This window comes from Gopherus evgoodei, chromosome 22 (genome assembly GCF_007399415.2).
Source record: "Gopherus evgoodei ecotype Sinaloan lineage chromosome 22, rGopEvg1_v1.p, whole genome shotgun sequence".
Classification (NCBI taxonomy): domain Eukaryota; kingdom Metazoa; phylum Chordata; order Testudines; family Testudinidae; genus Gopherus; species Gopherus evgoodei.
The window spans coordinates 8196524-8215960 of record NC_044343.1 but is presented as its reverse complement, the minus strand read 5'-3'; the positions used below and the strand labels follow the sequence as shown (position 1 = coordinate 8215960).

The 19437-nt window shown below is 58.3% G+C and overlaps 1 protein-coding gene across 3 annotated transcripts in view; it reads right to left on the bottom strand.

The window, feature by feature from the left end:
- Positions 1-10729: 10729 nt before the first annotated feature.
- SEMA6B (semaphorin 6B) overlaps positions 10730-19437 on the bottom strand; it is a 93600-nt gene continuing 84892 nt past the window's right edge. For all 3 annotated transcript variants that reach the window (XM_030540593.1, XM_030540592.1, XM_030540594.1), the window contains 3 exons: positions 17891-17968; positions 15623-15681; positions 10730-15354 (listed from right to left, as the gene is read on the bottom strand). In XM_030540593.1, coding sequence (XP_030396453.1) covers positions 14354-15354; positions 15623-15681; positions 17891-17968 — 1138 coding nt within the window. In that variant the 3' untranslated portion in view covers positions 10730-14353. The remainder of the gene's footprint in view (positions 15355-15622; positions 15682-17890; positions 17969-19437) is intronic.

The window sequence follows — 19437 nt, the reverse complement described above, 5'->3', positions numbered from 1 at the left end:
TGTGTGTGAGTGTGAGCATGTCGTGTGCACGATATGGGTATGCTAGTGTAAGCATGTGTGCACATGTGTGTGAGTGTGAGCATGTCAGTGTGTACAAAGAGGGTATGCTAGTGTAAGCATGTGTGCATGTGTGTGTGTGAGTGTGAGCATATCAGTGTGTACAAAGAGGGTATGCTAGTGTAAGCATGTGTGCATGTGTATATGAGTGTGAGCATGTCGGTGTGCACGACGTGGGTAGGCTAGTGTAAGCATGTGTGCACACCCGTGTGGGGCTGTAGCTGTGTGACTGTTCGTGTAAGTCTGTGCATACAGGTGTGTGCCTATCAGCATACTGATGAGTGCGAGTGTGCACAATGGGGCGTGTCGACGTGTGTGTCTATGCACACGAATGTGTGTGTTGGTGTGTCCGCACATGCTTGTGCATGTGAGCAAGTAGCTGAGTGAGCAGTTCTGCCTGTTAGCATGTGTGAGTGTGTTTGCGAGTGTGGCTGTGTGCAATTGTACATTAGCGTGTCTGTGTGAGTCTTTGTGCATGCTAGTGAGTGTCTGTGTGTGCACGTGTGTGTTAGTCAGTGGATCTGTGTGCACGCAATTGTGTGTGCGCCGCCCTGCTCTGCTCACACCTCCCCGGAGCTGCTGCTGTGCTTTGGGTTTTTAGTCTGGGTTATTTCTAACTCCCGTGCCTGAAGAATCCCAAGTAGGTGGGTTGATGAGCCCCACTGCAGCGCCGCAGGGAGAGTTATCCCTGTTGCAGTGACATGGATGGTGGGATATTGGCACAGCAGGGCTGGGGGTGGGGGCTCTGCGCTGCTGCAGGGCCATGGGGCAGGCTCAGTCGCAGGCTGGGTTCACTGCTGTGTCAGCTCTGAATGGTGCCGGTCTCTGTGCCCCGAGGGAGTGGGCTCAACCCTGTCCTGGGGCTGGGCTTGCAGCCCGGGAGTGGGATTCTGCAAGGTGGGGCCATCCAGCTGGGGCCCAGTTAATCTGGGAGGTGCACGCGGAGATGGCTGGGCTCCCGGAGGGCTGGGAAGTGGTTGGCTACATACAGGGAGAGCAGGCCCAGAGGGGGAAAAGGGAGCTTCCCTTCACTGGACTTGGGCCATTACAGAGAAAGCGGGTCGGGTCCCCGGGTAGCGTACGTTGCCCCAGTCACGGCAGGGGACTTACCGCACGCTGGCCCCGCTGAGCAGCAGTCACCGAGTTCTGCCTCCAGCCTGAGCTTTTCCACCGGGGGTTAGACTACGGGTGCCGACTCCAGGGAGAAAAATGGTGGGTCCCCTCCCCATAGCGCCTCCTGCCCACAGCAGTCAGCTGTTTCGCGCTGTGCAGGAGGCTCTGGGGAGGAGCGGGGAGGAGTGAGGACATGGCGTGCTCAGGGGAGGGGGTGGAATGGGGCAGGGCCTTGGGGGAAGGGGTGGCGGGGGTGGGGCCTGGGGCAGAGCTGGCAGTCAAGTCCCCCCCACCCCCAACACATTGAAAAGTTGGCGCCTGTGGGTTAGCCCCATCTCTCCCCTTTGCTGGGAGAAGCCTGAGGGGTGCAACCCCCAGTCTTGATTATTGTTAGTGCAGCGAGAGCCTCCGGCCGAGATCAGAGCCAGGAGCAGCACAGACCCATAGCGAGATGGCCCCTGCCCAAGGGCTTGCCCTCTGAGCAGCCGCCGGGGTGGGGGCGTAGGAAGCCGTATTATCCCCTGGCACGGGGGCGGAGAGCTGAGCCCCAGAGAGCTTCAGCGATTTACCCAAGGGCGTCTGAGGCAGAGGTGGGACCTGAACTGACATCTCCAGGCCAGCGCCTTGGCCACCAGACCAACCGTCTGCTCAATCCCCGCAACCCTGCGCTGCGGCCCTGCGCGTTCACCCCCCCAGCAGCCTGGCCCCTTTGCTCAGGGCTCGGCTAGGGTAGCTGAGCTGCCAGTCCCTCAGCAGCTCCCAGTGCCCCTTTCCCGGAGCAGCGGCCCCCAAGCACAGACAAGCCAGAGCAGCGGTGCAGGCCGGGCCGGGCATGCTCCAAACGCGAGCCGCGTGGCACCGGGTGCTTTAATGGAGGCCATTGCACGTGACTGGCGCGAGGCTGGCCGGGGTGAGCTGGAGCAACGCGGACATCGAGGTCTGCCTGGAAGCCTCGGCTAATGCGCTCACAACAGGCAGCTGGGTAAGAGGGGTTCTTATGGCCACTTTCGAACAGGTCATTACGCAGGCGCCTCGTGCCCGCGGCGTTGCAGGCGCTATGCGGCTGCCAGGGCCAGGGGGGGCTCCCTCCCCACCAGCATGGGCCCCGAGGGGCCTCAGAAAGCCTCTGCCGAGACGGGCGGCTGCCCGGCTGTGCACGAGACGTATGCGGCTGCCGGGGGAGGTCAGCGGGCGGTTCTGGGGAGCAGAGTGTTAGCCGAGGGAGCTGGTCTGCACTGCCAAATGCCTGCTGGGTCAGGGGCTGGCCCAGCTGCTGCCCCAGGGCAGCAATTCTGGGGCAGCGCAGGGCCCGATCCTGTGCAACGACCACGGACGGTGCCCAGCACAGGTGCATGGCTGAGCTGCGGGCCGAGGGTAACGGCTCCCTTGTGGGTAACAGGAAAGCCAGCCCCAGGCCTGGCACCATGCCCGTAGCTCAGACTCCAACGTCCCCTTTCCTGGGTGGGAGAAGCGGCTTAGGCAGGGCTTTCCCTGCACACCCAGGCCCTGTCCACGGCTTCGCTCGAGGTGCAGAGGAGCCCAAGGGGGTAGGGTGGCAGGCCTGGGAGGCAGATGATCTCTGAGATGCATCATCATGGTCAGCGGCACCCTCGGGGGTGGCAGACCCTGGGGAAGAACTTGCAGGTCCTGGGAATAGGACCACGGTCTACTTGGCCCAGGCCTGCTGGGAAGCTGGCTCAGACTCATCCCAAGTTTATCCTTGGGCAGCTGCTGCCGCAGGCCTGGCTGGAGCCTGGGGCTCCAGGCATCTTTAGGGTGGATTCCCGCGGCTCCTGCTTGCTCCCCAGTACTGAGGCAACGTGCCCGACTCCCAGAGGGTCCGTCCTTTGCACCCCTCCACTTCGGAGCCTGTGCCGCATGTTTCTAGGCTGCACGTACATTTCACTAATGTCAAGTCTCACCCTGGCTTGCCTGAGCCCCAGGAGGGGGCCCTGCCTGTTTGCCAGCGTCCAGATGTGTCCCTCTTCCCGGAAACCATCAGCAGGCAGGGCCAGGGCCAATGGTGTGGCAACCGCTACCCCCCGTGCCCAGTGGAGCATCGGACTAGCCAAGCCAGGGGCAGGCCGAACGCCTTCCCACTCCCGCCCGGATTCCGCAGGTGAAGCTGGCTGCTTCTGTGGCTGCTGTTGCAGGCAGTAAAACCCGGGCTAGCGTCTCTGTTTTCTAATGAGTCGTGGCAGGCGGCGGCTGCAAATTGGACACTGAAGGAATTCATTAAGCGAGCAAGAGGCAGGGAGCAGGCAGATTCCGAGAAGGTTTTTATTAAACCCCAGCCTGCCGCGATGCATGCATTAGTTTGTATTATTTCTCACCATCTGTTAGTGCCAGCTCAGAGCTGCCCCACTGGGTCATTTATTGTCCTTTCTTCCCCCGCCCCGTTAAAGGAGAGTGTGCATGTGCGCGAAGGGGGCTGTATCTTTCTCCATGTGCCTCGTTCCGCCTGCAACCTGCTAATTTGTTACCTAAAAAACTCGAGACACTCTCCGAGATCAGTTTCTGGTTTGGCCGTGCTGCTAATGCAATCTGATAGGCTCGCGTTCGCTCCTGTGCTTGCCCTCCATCTAGCGTCTCCTGCTCTTGCTAGCTGGTTCATGTGCTCTGGCTCCGGTGTCTCTCGCTCGGCTCGCTCTCAGATCTCTGTCCTAGCTGTCTGGCTAGCTATCGCTTTTCTGTAGCACTCATTGCCAGCTTGGCAAGTACAAAACCAAAGAGCTGATTACATTTGTCTCTAGAGTACACTGCTGGCCACCGCGCCTCGATTCAGGTGCCGTTAATCCACCTTCTCCCCCAACGCCTGAATCTTCTTTTTTCGTCTCCCCGCCTGGCATTGTCTGGCCATGGGAAATGGTTACAAGAAATCCTGTCGCCTCCACTGTTGTGGGAAGGGTTTTTCTGGGCTCCTGCTGTCGCCCATCCCACCATGCGTATGACCTCCCCTGTGTGTGCCCCTATGTGCAATGTCACCGGGGCGCACTGCCATCGGCGCAGACACTAGCCCAGACACTCTCGCCCTCACGCGCTCTCCTGGTGCTGCGTTGCCCTACCTTCACCGGCAAGCACCCACTAAAACAAACACAGCCCACCGCTGTCGGAACAAAGGCAGCCCCCCCAGTGCAAGGCAGGCGCCCCACACGTTAGCATGGCCCTCATGTCGCTCAAGGGAATTAGCCATGCTAAGGATGCTCAGCTTTCTGTGGTGTTCACAGAGGCCAGGGAATTCCAAATGAGCCTGAAAGTGGGTCATTTTATCCCGTTTTAGGCACCTAAGTGTGCTTGTGAAAGCGCCTAACGACAGATCCAAAGGCCGAGTTTTAAATCCCCAAGCTTGAACAGTTTAGTCTAAGGTCCCAGCCCTTTTCCTTGGGAAGGTAGCCCTGAATATGTAACTTGATCACTAGGAACACAGGAGTTGTCAGGGCCAACCAGACCATCAGTGCATTGAGATCTATGTCCTGGCTCCAGGAGCAGCTGGTGTTATGTGCCTCAGAAGCCCCACAAGGAATAATTACGGAGTAACCTACCCATCAGGGAAGTTCCTTCCTGACTCCTATCAGTGAGGGGTTTGGGTTTTGCCCTGAAGCATGCGGGTTTATATCCCTTAATACACCTTTTAAATCTTCCCTGCTATGATTGCGGATGCTCTCATTGCCCATTTAAATGTCTAATCCTTGATTGTATCCTAATAAGCTCTTGGTCTCAGTGTACTCTTGTGGCATGGAGTTCCATGGATTAGCGATGATGTGTGTAAAATAAAGTGTATTTCCGTCTATCTCTTAGAAATGAATTGTGGTTCAGTTTCATACTGTGAATGGATGTGAGTGCTGTGTGTGTGCGCACACACACACACACACACACACACACACACACACACACACACACACACACACACACACACACACACACACAAAATACCGCCAAACATAGCAAGGTGAGTGCATGCAGGTTTGCAGTAACATAGTCAATTTCACGTCAATTACATTCAATAAACTTTACTGGCATGAAAGGGGGCTGCCAAATCTCAATCCCCTCTGTTTGCAGGCGAGGCCTTTGCTCTTGCAGCGCTTTCCAGGCTATGTCTGTGTGGGCGGATTGTTCACTTCTAATCCGTTGGCTGGCTGCCCCATATCAGGAAGCCAGTTCTGCCTCCTCTTGTACGTCTCCCAGAACCCTGATGCCTCTGCCTTTCCAACTTTGGCATGGGAGAGCCGTTAGTTCGACAAATCATTCCTTACTGGGTGTCTGGTGGCTCTTACACCTCCCAGGCTGACTTCCGAGTTTGCCTTCGCTGCCTCTGGGCTGGCTAGTTCACGTCAGCAAGCCAATCTGGTAGAGCGAACTGTCGGTGCAGGGATCTATAGCAATCTAGCCTCTCCGTGAGTTTAATCTGCTCTTCCTGGAGGCTGTGTTCTGATGGCCATTTTTAGAGCTCGGCCGGCGCGTTTGAACATTCTCTGTTTCTCCCTGGGACTGTTCAGGTCCTAGCCTCAGTGTTATTTAAGACGGGGAGCAACGTTGCATGCAAGCGAAGTGTGTTTTTCATGAATTTCCACCTTTGATTTTCTCCTGCTTTGTGGTGGAAGGAGCAAGTAGCGCTTATAAGATGAGTCTAGCAGCTGTGTCACTTTGGTGATATTGATTGGGAGCGAGAAATGCCCTAGTTCTGCTCTGCAGCCATGGCCAAGAAAGAGTTTCCGGCTCCTGTATGTATCGTGCTGCATGTGGGGCTTTGTCCCCTGGCTACATTTAGGGCTTAATCCAGCGCTCATTGCAATCAATGGAAATAATACTAGGAATTAGCACCTACTTTTCCACTTGCAGATCTCAAAGCACTTCAGGGGCATTATCCCCATTTTACAGATGGGGAAACTGAGGCACTAAGCAGGGAAATGACTTGCTCACGGTCACCTGCAGGCCAGTGACAGAGCCAGGACTAGAACCCAAGCCTTTTGAGTACTAGGTCAATGCTGTCTCCACTAGGCAACGCGGCCAATTGACTTCATTTGTGCCTAGATTTTGCTCCTGTTAAATACGCTGGCAGAGAGAGACAGTGCCACTGGCCTTTGCTCTCAGAGACTCAAGTTCAATTCTCTCTGCCACAGGCTCCCTGTGTGACCTTGGGTGAGTCACTTGCCTTTGTGAGGGTCAATACAGACTGTGAGCTGCCCAGATGCTATGACAGGAGCCATAAAAGTACCCAAGATAGGCAGGTGAGTTTGAAGGAGGAGACTAATATAGATTCTTATGGGGTCTGAGGGAGCATGATCTGGACCATGTTCCCTTTAGTTGGGCCTGATTCTGATCTTGTTTACACCCCTTTCACCCTAGAGTCCCTCCTTAGCCTGCCCTGAGTTACTCCAGGCTCCCAGCTGGAGCAGTGGGAGTCAGATTCATTGGCTCTACAATATCAAGGTGGGTTTGGTGGCTTTGCTGAAAAAGCTCCCGTTTTGTCTTTTCCCCACATGTGTGAGGAGGCCTTTGGTGTGCGAGGCCCTTTGTAAGGCTGCCTTGCATGGCCTTGCTTGCCTAGAGAAGGCATTTGATCACGGAGACAGCCAGAGGCAGAGCTGACATCTGCCCCTGTGCAGGTGCTGGCGATGCTGGAAAGGCTGGGGTTGTGGTCACGTCCTTACATGCCCAAGTCTCCATTTGCATGTGGCTGGACTGCCCCAGCATGCAGGCTGAATGGGGGCATATGTTTCCCTACCAGTTCTGGTTTCAGGCTCACCCTGGCTGCCAGATTGATGCAAACGCTCTGCTAAAGCCTCTCATGCAGGCAAATCGCTTCCCCTGCGCTGTGCGTTTTACATGTTTGTTCAGAAGGCAGGTCTTGGGGGGGCAGATGTGGTCAGAAGGCGGAAGCTAATGTGGCTTGTGGGTTATGTCGGCACCAGTCAGGTTCAATCTTGTTCTGTGAGGGTGAAATTAACCCCGTACCATCGGCCATGCTGAGCCTTATTGAGTGGGACTGGTTCCTAGACCTCCGGCCCCAGGGTCACCCTTAAGGAGAATGCTCCCTCCAGACCCGTTTGCTGCTGCTCGTACAGACACAGCCAGCGTTGGATTGAACCACGGGGATCTGTACGTAGCCACATATGCATTCAAACACATATATGCACACAACCACACATGCAAGTCACACGTATGCACACACAGGCAGGCACCCACATAAACACACCTGCGGACACACACAGCATTCGTACCCCCACATGCACCCCCACAGACACACCCCCTACACAAACCCACAGCCTCTTTGTCTAAGCTTAGGCCTGGTCCACACTACAGCGTTAAATCGATTTAAACAGCGTTAAATCGATTTAACGCTGTACCCATCCACACTATAAGGCACTTTAAATCAATTTTAAGGGCTCTTAAAATCGATTTCTGTACTCCTCCCCAACGAGAGGAGTAACCCTAAAATCGATATTACTATATCGATTTAGGGTTAGTGTGGACGGAAATTGAAGTTATTGGTCTCATTCTTTTACTGAGCTACCCAGAGTGTACCGCTCCAGAAATCGATGGTAGCCTAGGACCATGGACGCACATCACCGAATTAATGTGCCCTAGTGTGGACGCGTAAAATCGATTTTATAAAACCGGTTTTAATAATTTTGATTTTATGCTGTAGTGTAGACGTGGCCTTAGGCTTCATTCAGGAACTACCGTGCTTACCTTACCCCTCCGGCTCTGTGCTCCTCGGTCTTGCCCATACTAAGCTGGGCCAGGCCTGGCCAGCATTTAGCGGGCAGACCTCTGAGCATGCTACAGGAGACGGTGGTGGGAGTCTGGTAAGTCGTGCTGTACTCTCTGCGTTGGTGCTGAGTTAATGAGACCAGGAGGCTCTCTGCAGCTGGAAATGTTCTCTCAGGGATGAGACCTTAAAAAACCCAAGGTCCTGCACACCTGTGGTCATGAAAGATCCTCCGTCACCTTTTGTAAAAGGAGGCATGTTAACCCCAGTGTCTTGGCCAAATTCCAGCGTCGGTAATTACATCGTGCCTGCTGGTGCAGTTTGATCTCTCCTGTCTAGGCTTGGCAGGTTGAGGGTTTTATCGGTCAATGGCAGTAAACATGGATTTCACAGGACACAGAAACGCTGACGATAATTGAAATGGAGAGCTGGGAAAATGGAGTCTGAGGCCTTATGCGGGGGGGCCCCACCTTTATGTGTATGAATCGTGTCGTAATGCTGGCCGTAGGGGCAGCTATTTAGGTCGCTTTAACTTTGTGGGTCTGCCGATCTATAGGCCTTAAACAATTATCGTGCAACTCCTTCGCCCGTGATTTCCCACAACTGTGAACATTTCAAGCGATGAAAAAAAAAAATGCTTAAGACTCATAATTTTGCACAGCTGTGACCATTTACATGGATTAAAAAAAAAACCGCTTCAAAAGAAACATCAATATTATCTGTTGCAATTAGAAAAAAAATCAAACGCAAATTCTGCCAGGCCTACACACACCATGGCACCTCCTGGGCTGTGGCGTTGCTGGGAGCTGTTGTGCTCCACCGCAGAGGTGGCTGCATTTCAGAGGCAAGGAACGCAAGGCCTGTGCGCACAGATGCTGAGAAAACGCCTGTCAATGCATTTGTTTTATGTCATGCTTTAGCAAACGCAGGACGAGGCCCATAGTGAGCAAGACGGGCCAGCTAGGGTGTGTATTCATCAGCCATTACGTACACACCTTGGGTGTGCTGGCCACTAGCCATGTACTGGCGGCTAGTGTTTGCTATGCGTTGTATGACAGTACCGCCTAGCGGCCCCAGATGAGCTCAAGCCCCTGTTGTGCTAGGTGCTGTACAGACCATAGTGACAGCTGGTCCCTGCTCCAGAGTCTAAACAGCCAAGAGAGTCCAGGGGTGAGAAGCAAACGCACATAGTGAGGAAGGGCCGTGCGCAGCAGGTCAATGGCAGGGTCAGGCACAGGTGACATGGCTCCCAGCCCAGTGCTCTCTCCACTAGACCTCACTACCTCCTAGAGGCACTGCGTAAGTGACTGCCCAGCCAGAGTGCATCACTGTGCTTATAACATGGGCCAGCTCTTTTTCATATTAAAGGTTTCGCCTGGAAGGGCAAAATAATCAAGCCGCAGCCAGGCCCTATAAAAACAGGCTGTCCTGTCATTTGTGTGCAGGGCTTGCCTGAAAAATAGCAGCCCCCAGCTCCGCACTAGCCCTCTCCTCTGCCAGGGCCTTTGCATTTAGCAGACTCTTTGAAAAGGCCGGCTTACCTGAGCTGCTGGCATTGCCAAAACCACCCGGGTGTCACCAAAACGGCATTTTAACCAACCAGCCAAACATGCTAGCTCTGGGCTGAACGCAGGGCTCCCCAGGGAAGGGGCTCTGGCTGCCCAGAGGATTCAGGGGGCCTGGAGCAAAGCAATTTTGGGGCCTCCTTCCATAAAAATAAAGTTGCAATACTATAGAATACTATATTCTCGTGGGGGGCCCCTGTGGGACCCGGGGCAAATTGCCCCACTTGCCCCCCCCCGGGCGGCCCTGCTGTGCAGGGGATCAGGTGGGACGCTCGTCATGGTCCCTCTGGGCCTAACCGCGCTGACAGTCGTTGGCAGACTTTGGTGCTTGCAGCTTGTCTCCTGCTGTGCTTGTCTCCTGCCGCGCTTACCCACGGCACCAGGTGGGAGCACACGGGGTCTCTAGTCACACAGCACCATGAGCTGGGCTGGGCTCATCCAGACAGCCTGAGGGCGTTAGGCACCCGGCTCCCACTGATCTCAGTAAAGCAGGAGTCTTTGTGTCTGGAGACTGAGCACCCCTCAGGCAGCTGGTGAGCAGACCCACACAGAGCCTGGGGAACTCCATGGGGCTGGGAACATTGCAGCGAGCGAGGGTTGCAGGAGCTAGGCCTTTGTTTTCAAGCTGGCTCCGTTGGTGTGATCCAGGCCATTCTGCCCCTAGGGGAGATGATTATGGTCATTCCTGTCACTCAGCTCCGACCCAAACACTTGCCAGCCAGCCAGCGCCAAGCCCCCGCTCTGGGCTAACAGCAAGCAACCAGCCACCCAATACTGGCGTCGCTCTGGGGCTCACAGGGACCGAGCCAGCTGCCCTGAGTCCAGCTGGTTGGGAGCCTGTCCACCAGCATGACTGGCTGCCCATTGAGAAGCTGAAGCCTGAAGGAGACACGCTGGCCCTAGTGAAGGTGGTAGGGGAAAGCTGGCCCTTGCTCTGTGGGTGGGATCTGCCATCTGGATGGGGCACCATGGGGCGGCGGGGTGGATCTTCCCCCGGCCCTGTGTTCAGTCCTTCAATTGCTGCTCTCAGCTACTGCGCTGCAAACTGCCTTTAAGTCACAGCAGATCTCAGCCCACTGGCCATGGCAAAGTCAAGCTGGCACAGGTGCCAGGGACTGGCACAGGCTGGGTGCCAGGGGCTTTTCTCACCGGGTTAGTCCCAGAGCTGGATACGACACAGCCTGGTTCTTTGTGGATTCCCGTCCTCCCACCCTTGGGGAACCTCTGGGGCAAACGAAAGCGAGAAAAGACAGCGATGCTGGGAGGGGCGGGGGGTGTCCAGTCTTGTAAACAGAACTTTATTGGCAGGGGGAACTCCAGAGTTATACAGAGAAGGTTACTGCTGTAGCATGCATGGCCTGCACAGGTTAAGAGGAGGAAGGTCACAGGGGGGCACAGGTCACAAGAGAACTTGCATCGTACTGGCCCACTCGCTTTGCAGTGGGTCGGCTCCTTGAGGGCTGCATGCCTCGCACACCGTATTTACAGTGGTGGGGAGCGGGCGGCCTGCAGGCCCGGCTCCCCCGGGGGGCAGTTAGAGACGCTCACCCCTTCTCGCAGAGCCCATCACAGCTGTCCTGTCCCCCTCCGCATCACCACGGTCCCCTCCCCTCTTCCCCCAGGCCTGGCTCTGCTCCCTTGTCAAACTCCCCAAGGCGGGGACCTGGCCCCCCAGCCTCCCTTGGGAAAGCAGGGGCCTGGCTGGCAGGGCCCAGGCTCCGCAGTGGACAGGGCAGGAGCCCTGCTGAGCAGTCACCATCTTCCCAGAGCTTTGGCTGCCATTTTAAGCTGGCCTGGGCAGCGCGTGGGCAGGATCCGTCCAAGTGCAGGCTAACCGGGCCACAGCCTGGGCATGGTACATGCTTCACCCACGGGGCCGCAGCCTGTGCATGGTATATACTTCACCCACAGAGCTGCGGCCTGGGCATGGTGTACGCTGCACCCACGGGACCGCGGCCTGGATGTGGTATATGCTTCACCCACAGGGCCATAGCCTGGGCGTGGTATATACTTCACCCATGGGACCGCGGCCTGGGCGTGGTATACGCTGCACCCACGGGACCGCGGTCTGGGCGTGGTGTACGCCGCCCCCATGGGACCGCGGCCTGGGCGTGGTATACGCTGCACACGGGGCCAGCAGCCTGGGCGTTGTGTACGTCGCACCCACGGGGCCGCGGCCTGGGCATGGTGTACGCCACACCCACGGGGGTGCAGGCCTTGTTGGCCTGATTTTCACAAGAGCTCAGCTCCCATTCAGGCCCCTAATGGAAGTGGTTGGATTCACCCAGCCCTCAGCACCCCCCATTCACCTGGGGCTCCAGCACCAAGCTGGTGCCAGGCGAGAGCTGTGCTGGGGGCAGGCTGCAGGCTAGCTCGAGGAAGGGGGGCAGCTGCTTCCAGATTACCTCTCCCAGCCCAGCAAGCACATCCTGCTGCCTGCCTCCACTGCCCATCCAGCACCCAGGCGGTCACCCCCTCCCTCAGGTGTCTTTCCTTGCCCTGGCCCCACGCTGCCAGAGGGGCCGGCCTCCAGGCAGAGACTCTTCATTGGGCTCTGGGTCTCAGGCCCTGCCTGTCCTGGTGGTCAGACGGGACCCAGCAGCAGGATCTGACCCTGGACCCAGTGCTTCAGCTAACAGGCCTGGAGAGGACAGGAACCCTGCTCCCACCTCCAGCCAGACCCTGTGGCCCCAAGGGGGCTGGGGACCTCGTTCCAGTGGCTTTTGTGCTTGTGCTGGGACATGCCGAAATGCCGCGGGGGAAGCCGTCCCTGTCAGCTCTGTGGTCTGAGTGGGGTGCAGGGTACCTGGGGAGCAAGTGAATCCCCGCACCCCACTGGTGACTTTGCACCCTCAGCGAGACTGGGAGAAGCAGCTGAGCATTGGGGTGACCGTCTGAACCAGCCCCATCCCTTGCAATCTTCACTGGTCCCCACCACCCGGGGAGCTGCTCCACCGGCTTAGCTGCCACCAGGAGCAAGTGTAGACGAGAGCCAGCCCCAACACCTCAGGGAAGATGAGAGCTGGAGGCACCCCGGCAAATCGCAGCTCAGGCCCGGAAAGGCTGGCTGGGTGCCTGCAGGGGGCAGCGCCAGGCGCGCACACAGACACGCCGACGTGTGCCCGCGTTATCGTGCGCTCCCCGTGCCCGGGATCGGTGCCAGCAGCTAGGCTCCAATCTGTGCTTTAGTGAGAGGGGGGCAGGAGCCAGACTTCCCAGAGAGCCCCTTCCCCGCCTGGCTGCGGGTGGGTGGAGGCGGGGGACCCTAGGCGGAGATCTGCTGGCAACACCCCACCCACTGCCCTGCCACAGCCGGAAACGCTCCTGACCCCTGGCCCGAGAGACGCCTCCGCGCTGGAGGGATTGTGCAATTCGTGACAGAGGAAAGGAAAGAAAAAGAAAGGCCGCCACGCCCCCCAATAAAATAAAATATAAACAGGCCAAGATCCGATCCTGGAAGCCCCCAAGGAATCCGCGCCTCCCCAGAGCAAGCCGCACACCCGGAGCCCCTTCCCGCCTCGCGGGCAGTAGAAAATCAGCCACCAAACAGGTTTAAAACAAGGACAAAAAGATTGTGCTTCCTATTGTTCCAGAGACAGACACCTTTGCTTCCTGTCTCCCCGGGGGAATCCACAGTCCCCAAGGCTACGGTTGTGCCAATCCTGTGCTCCCCCCTCCGCAGTCAGCTCCTGCTGGAATCGGGTGCCATGTGACCGACTGCATGAAGGCACGGGGGCAATGGAGCCGGCAGTGGCACCACGCGGCTGTGGGGAGGCAGCTGGGAACCGTTTCACCAGCCAGTTCAGAGGTGCCTCTTTAGGGTTGCGGAGGGGCCGGGGGGGGGGGCAGTATCAGGAAATGCCAAAGGGAAGGGGGATGGGTGGTTTTGGGGAGCGTAGCGGTACCCTTGCTGCAGTGTCAGCCCAATGCCATCCGCTGGCATCTGCCCGGCAGGGGTGACGGGTAAAGTGCTGGTCTGTCTGCAGAGAGGCAACCGGACGGGCCATCGGGGAGCCAGGACAGATCGGCCCCAGCCAGGCAGGAAGAAAACACCCCTGCGGTCCTCCCCTCTCTTTGCTGGTCCACCAGTGGAGCGGCCACTGCCACCACGCCAGATCCTAGTGCTAGCCAAGCTGGCAGGGAGCCAACCGGCCGGATTCCCTGGAGGTCGCAGCCCGAAGCCCTGTCCTGGGATAGACAGAGGGGGTCTTGCCCCAACAGAGCAGGGCAGAAGGGGTGCTGCCCACCGCAAGTGGAGGAATGGGCCCAGCCCTTGCCAGGGGTACCCAGGCCCTGTGCCCTCCCAGCAAGAGGCAGAAGGAGACTTTGGGCACTGTCCGTGTCAGGTGGGGGGAACAGAGGGGAGCTGTGGCTTTGGCCCCTCCCAAAAGAAAGAGGAGAACTCTGAGATCCTGGGGAGGCCGCTCTGCACCGGGGGTGTCAAGGAGCAAGAAAACCTCACCCCCCCCCACCATTTACAGTACAAAAACGAGGAGGCGACGAGCCGGGCGGGGTGGGGGGCCCAGGTTCACCGGGGCCTTGTTCAGCCAGCTGCCCTCCACCCCCTCGCGCTGCTTTGTTATATCTATGGTGATGACGAAATCCTGCTTGGAGGGGCCCCAATCCTGCCTAGGTCCCACCAAAAAGAAGGCGCGAGTGGGGCAGGTTCATGGAGAAGAGTCCAGTGCAGAAGCACCAGCTGCCAGAGAAAACGCAGAGACACTCCCCTCCCGCCCACAACCGGCTCCTCTCCGGCGCCCGCTACAGTCATTCGCTGGAGACACCTGGGTCTGGGGCGTGTCTCCCTGGACGGGAGTGAGGCTCCCTAGGCTCCGCCCCCTCTGCTGAAACCCCGCCCCAAAGAGGAGGCTATAAAACCAAATCACACCCCCTCGCCAGCCGGCTCCTATTTGACCGAGGGAGTCCGCTCGATGCCGTACTTGAGGAGCTGGCTGAGGTCCGTGAGGGTGTGCTGGCTGCCCAGCGTGGGGGGCTGCGGGGGCCCGGCGTGCCGGCTGTACACCCCCGGGTTCTCCGCGCTGTTGAACGTGTGGTTCCTCTTGAGGTGGGCGGCTGCCTGCCTGGCGGCGTTGTTGCTGTTGAAATTCAGCTTGTCAGGGTTCCAGTGGCTGCCGTCCCTGGCCTCCCCGCTCGGCGCCGACACCACCCGGCGCCGGTCCGGGCTGTCGTGCGGCGTGACGGGGAACTCGCCGCAGGAGCTCCTGCCCAAGCCGGGCCGGTGGGAAGGGGGCGGCTGCTGCTGGCCCCTTGGCCCCTCGCCCCGCTCCCGCGCCCCGCTCACCGGCAGGTAGTGCATGTCCACGGAGGAGTCGCTCACCTCGTCCTCCAGCTCTTGGTCCATGAGCATGGAGTGGCAGATGGGGATGACGCGCCCGGCCCGGAGGTGGTGGGGCATCTGGGCGTGGCTGGAGTGCAGCAGGATGACGGAGGAGCCCGCGCAGGGCGGCTCACGGATGGAGGCGTTGATGAGATTGTGGCTCTGCTCCCAGCTGCAGTTCTTGAGGTTGCTGGGGCAGCGCTTCTGCTGGAGGGGGGTCTGCTCGGGGGTGGGCAGCACCCCCGAGTCCAGGTCGTGCTGGCTCACCTTGATGAGCCCCTTGGGCCAGCCGTTCTGCATCAGTGGGGCCAGGAGGTTCTCGGGCTGGCCCCCGCGGGCGCGGCGCTCGCCCAGCCGGCTGACGCTCACCACCGACTCGCTGTGCGCCAGGATGTTCTCTTTGTCCTTGCGGCGCGCCAGCTCCTTGCGGTCCCGGTGCCCGATGAACCAGCACACGCTGAAGCCGGAAATCACCGCCCCGATGACGAAGGCAGCCACGGAGGAGATCACCAGCAGATTCACGGAGACCAGCCCGTCTGGCTCCTCCACGAAGCTCTCTGTCACCAGCCCTGGGGGGAAGGAGGAGCGGGTGAGCGCGTGGGGAGCGGGCACAGCCAGAGCCAGGCTGCCTGGCATGTTGGCACCGTGCATTCACCCCGTGTGCCCGGCAATCAGAGAGTCCGAAGGGCGGAGCACGGCTCAGACCAGGACCACAGTGCCAGCTGGGATCTGGCAGCATGAGCTTCCCCACAGCAGTGCCCTGCCCAGACCAGCTGCTTGTCCTACCCCGTGAGTCGTCCCCCTCCCCCCGCCGCCAGCGAGCATGGGAGCTCTTACCCTCACACTCCCCGAGGTGCGAGGTGCTGCCTCCAGCGATGTCCTGTTCGAACACAGCCCTGCGGGATGGCCACAAGGAAGGAAGAGATCAGTCAGAGGGAGGAAACGGGCCAAGCCTGTGGTGCTACCTAGGACTTGAGCATGGCTGCTGCCCGGAGGAGGGTGGGCGGGGGGATGCCAGGCTCAGAGAGGCCAGCTGTCAGCTCATTGCTGGCTCTGTGCTTCCTGCGCCGGGAAGCAAACAGAGCCCGGCTGGGTCAGCACCCGGGTGGGAGACAGCAAACCCAGAGCACTAAGGGACGGGCACTCTCCCATCTGAGCCAATGCAGGGCACAGTGTTGGGGGCTGGGAATAGAAGGGGGGCTGACTTCACCCTTGCAGTCAGGGCAGACCCCAGTGTAGTGCTAGGGGGCGCTGTGCCGCAGGGGCCCCTGCAGTCGGTGGTGTTAGGGGCCCTGGGCTGGGCTGCTGGGGGGCCCCATGGCAGCTGACACGTGGAACCAAGTCTGGTCATTACAGATCCCGGGATAGGAGACAGCCCCAGTGCCCTGGCCCGATTCCTGCAGAGGAGGGAATTCCATCCTCCACCCCCTCACCTGCCCCAGTGATGCCAAATGGAAATGACATGCCCCGGGGTGGGGGGATGCTCAGCTCGGGCTGGGCCGGGGAATGCAGCAGCAGAAGGTTGGATGGACGCAAAGAGCTCAGTGTTCCCAGAGGATGAGAGATGCTCGGTGGATGGTCCCCCAGCAGTGCTCCGGGTCTCAGTATGTAGCAATAGGATTTTATGTTCGTATTTTACATAATTTAGAATGAAGGCATGTATTCAATGTAGGGGTGTATGATTTGATCATAGCCTGCCAGCCAGCCTTTTTCAATCGCAGAACGGAACGGCCTAATGGGCCACAGAATTTGTGTCTGTGCTGATTTCCGGGCAGTGACAGACCTTTGAGGGTCACCCATTTGTTGTAGGTTTAACGCTGTAAAATAAGTCAAAGAACGCCATGCTTGTTTTCTTTTGCGTTGCAACTTGATGTTCTTGTTCCAAATGTTCTGCGTAAATTAATTGTTTTGTGTGTGAATAAAAAGTGTGTGTTAAAAGAGAAGTGTGAAGGCCATCGCTGAACCAGACCGTCTGGGGAGGAACCGGAGACAGACGCAAGGGCGCCAAGAGGCGGCAACACGCCCCTATTGAAATGTCAGAGGAGGGCAGATTGACGACTCTAAAGATGAGACAGGTACCTATCAGTGGCTGTGCTAAAGAATGAGAAGGACAATTTAAGAAAACAAGCGCTTGTTAAAGAAGAATTGAGTATAGCAGGACAGTGCAAAACTCGTTGGTCCCAATGAAGTAAAATCACGATCTGAACAGGGTGCCTTGCCATGAAACTTTGGGTTCGTCCTGCCAAGATTTCCCCGGAGCAGCATGTCATGAGCGACGGAACCCGGCTCCTCCGTGTCGGTGATCAACCTAGCTGGCCAATAGGTCGATCTGGACTCGTAACTATAACATGAACTGGCAGGAGTGTGCGTGTGTGTGTGTGTGTGTACACATATGCTAATTGTTGTATCTTCAATGAACACGGCGTATTGCCTTTTCCCCTGAAAAAGATCCCGTGTGCTTCTTATAAGCATAACAAATACGCCCCACTGGCAAATCCCTCCCCTCTCCGTAATCTGGGGCTTGGTCCAGCCCTATGTCCGTGGAGCACCCCAGGACGGAGCTACTCCCCAGTACACCCCAAGGGGTTGCTGGCCTCTGAGCATCTCTCCTTTATCCCCAGATGCCTAGCAAGGGGCAGGGACATGGGGAAAGGGCTGAGATGCTGCATGAGATAGAAGACCCCAGGATCCTTTCGGCAGCAGAATTCCGGGCAAAACCTCTCACCTGGGCACCGAATTCCTGCCCTGCCTGGTGGGGCCACACACTGTTACCGTCTGAGGGGGCTTGGGTTTGAGATGAGTTTGCTGGTTCTCAGCCCAGCTGTTAGTAGGGTCGCAGCATAAACCCCACCTGTGCAATCAGTGGTAGGCTGGCTGGCTCAGCAGAGAGGCTGAAGACGCAGGGAGGTGGCCCCTCCAGATCAGGGTGGAGGCAGAGTATCAGGGCAGAGAGGTGGAGGCTCATCCCACAGCCTGGGCTGCCCCAGCTCCACACAGTTCCCCGGGCTCTAGGGCTGTTCACCCAGCATCACCTGCAGCAGCCAACTCTCACCAAGGTGGCTCCCCATCCCCAGCCCTGGAGGGGTCCTCGCTGGCCAGCATTACCTGGTGCTGGTTTCCAGGAAGATGCAGGAGCCCTCGGGGGTCCAGCCGCAGTAGGGGTCCCGGCTCCCGAGGCAGTTCCTGAAACCCGGCAGGAAAGAGGGGCTGGTTAGAGAAGTCCGCGTCCCGGCATGGTGGATCGTGGGCGCCTGGTCCGCAGTCGAGGTGGGACAGTTCACTGGGTGGGGGATTTCACACCTACTGGGCCAAATCTATCCCTGGTGTAGGCCCCTTGGAGGCAGCGAGGTCACATGGCAAAGATACTGGTTCACAGGCTCTTTGTAAACCTGGGTGTGACTCGTGAGAAGGCTGCATCCGGGGTGCTGACTATTAATAACGAAGGAATCCGGGCTGGCATGTATACAGGCAGCGTGGACTGGCCAGGATCTCAGGACACCTGGGTTCTCGACCCAGCTCTGCTATTGGGGGACGTGGGGCAAGTCACTTCCTCTGTTTCCCTTCCCACCGTTCGTGTTGTCCGTGAGCCCGTACGAGCAGGGACTGTCTCTCGCTCTGCGTGCAGCGCCTGGCACAGCAGGGCCCTGATCTCTGGTGAGGGCTCCAGATGCAGCCGCATATAAAGAATTACCTCCGAAAAGCTCCATTACACAGCCCAGGCCTCCCAAGGTAGAGGCGGCAGCATTAATGCCCGTGTTACCTCAATCCAGGGTAGAGGCGGCTCTAGGCATTTCGCCGCCCCAAGCACGGCAGGCAGGCTGCGTTCGGCGGCTTGCCTGCGGGAGGTCCGCTGGTCCCACGGCTTCGGTGGACCTCCCGCAGCCGTGCCTGTGGGAGGTCCAGAAGCCGTGGGACCAGCGGACCCTCCACAGGCAAGCCACCAAAGGCACCCTGCCTGTCGCCCCCATGGCGCCAGCAGAGCACACCTTGTGGCAAGCCACCCCAAGCACGTGCTTGACGTGCTGGGGCCTGGAGCTGCCCCTGATCCAAAGCCCTAGTGCATCTGCGTTAGGGTCCCGTCTTTAAGGACCACACGCTATTTTTAACATGGGGTCCTCTGCTTCATTCAGCTCTTGGTCGACTCTCAGCTTCAGGGGACGGAGGCCACGTCTGCTCAGATGGGCAGCTGGCCATCGACCGAGCTGGAGCTGATGGCAGGGAAGGAGCCCAGAATACCACGGAGGCCCCCTCTTGCCTACCCCATGCAGCAGAGCCCTGGAGCTGATGGACAAAGGCTGCAGCTGGAGGGTGGGAGAAATCCTCCCCCCACACCACACATCTGGTTGATCCTTCAGTGGTGGTTGTCCTGGAAAAATCCCACACTGCCCTGGGCTCAGTCCCTTCCCAGCAGCCAGAGCTTTAACTTGCCAGGAGCTTCCCTAAGGGGGCAGGTATTAAGCCGAGACGTTCTGAATAATTGCATCTTGGGCTCTGATAATGAGGCAGGGGAATGTGGTGGGCGAGGACCCAGGCACTGGCCCTCGGGCCCCACCACGTGTGATGAGTGGCATTACTTGGGGGGCAGCTTGGCTCCTACTCCCCCCCCGAACCACAGTCCTGGGACAGCGGGGACTAGAGCTGGGGAAAAGGCT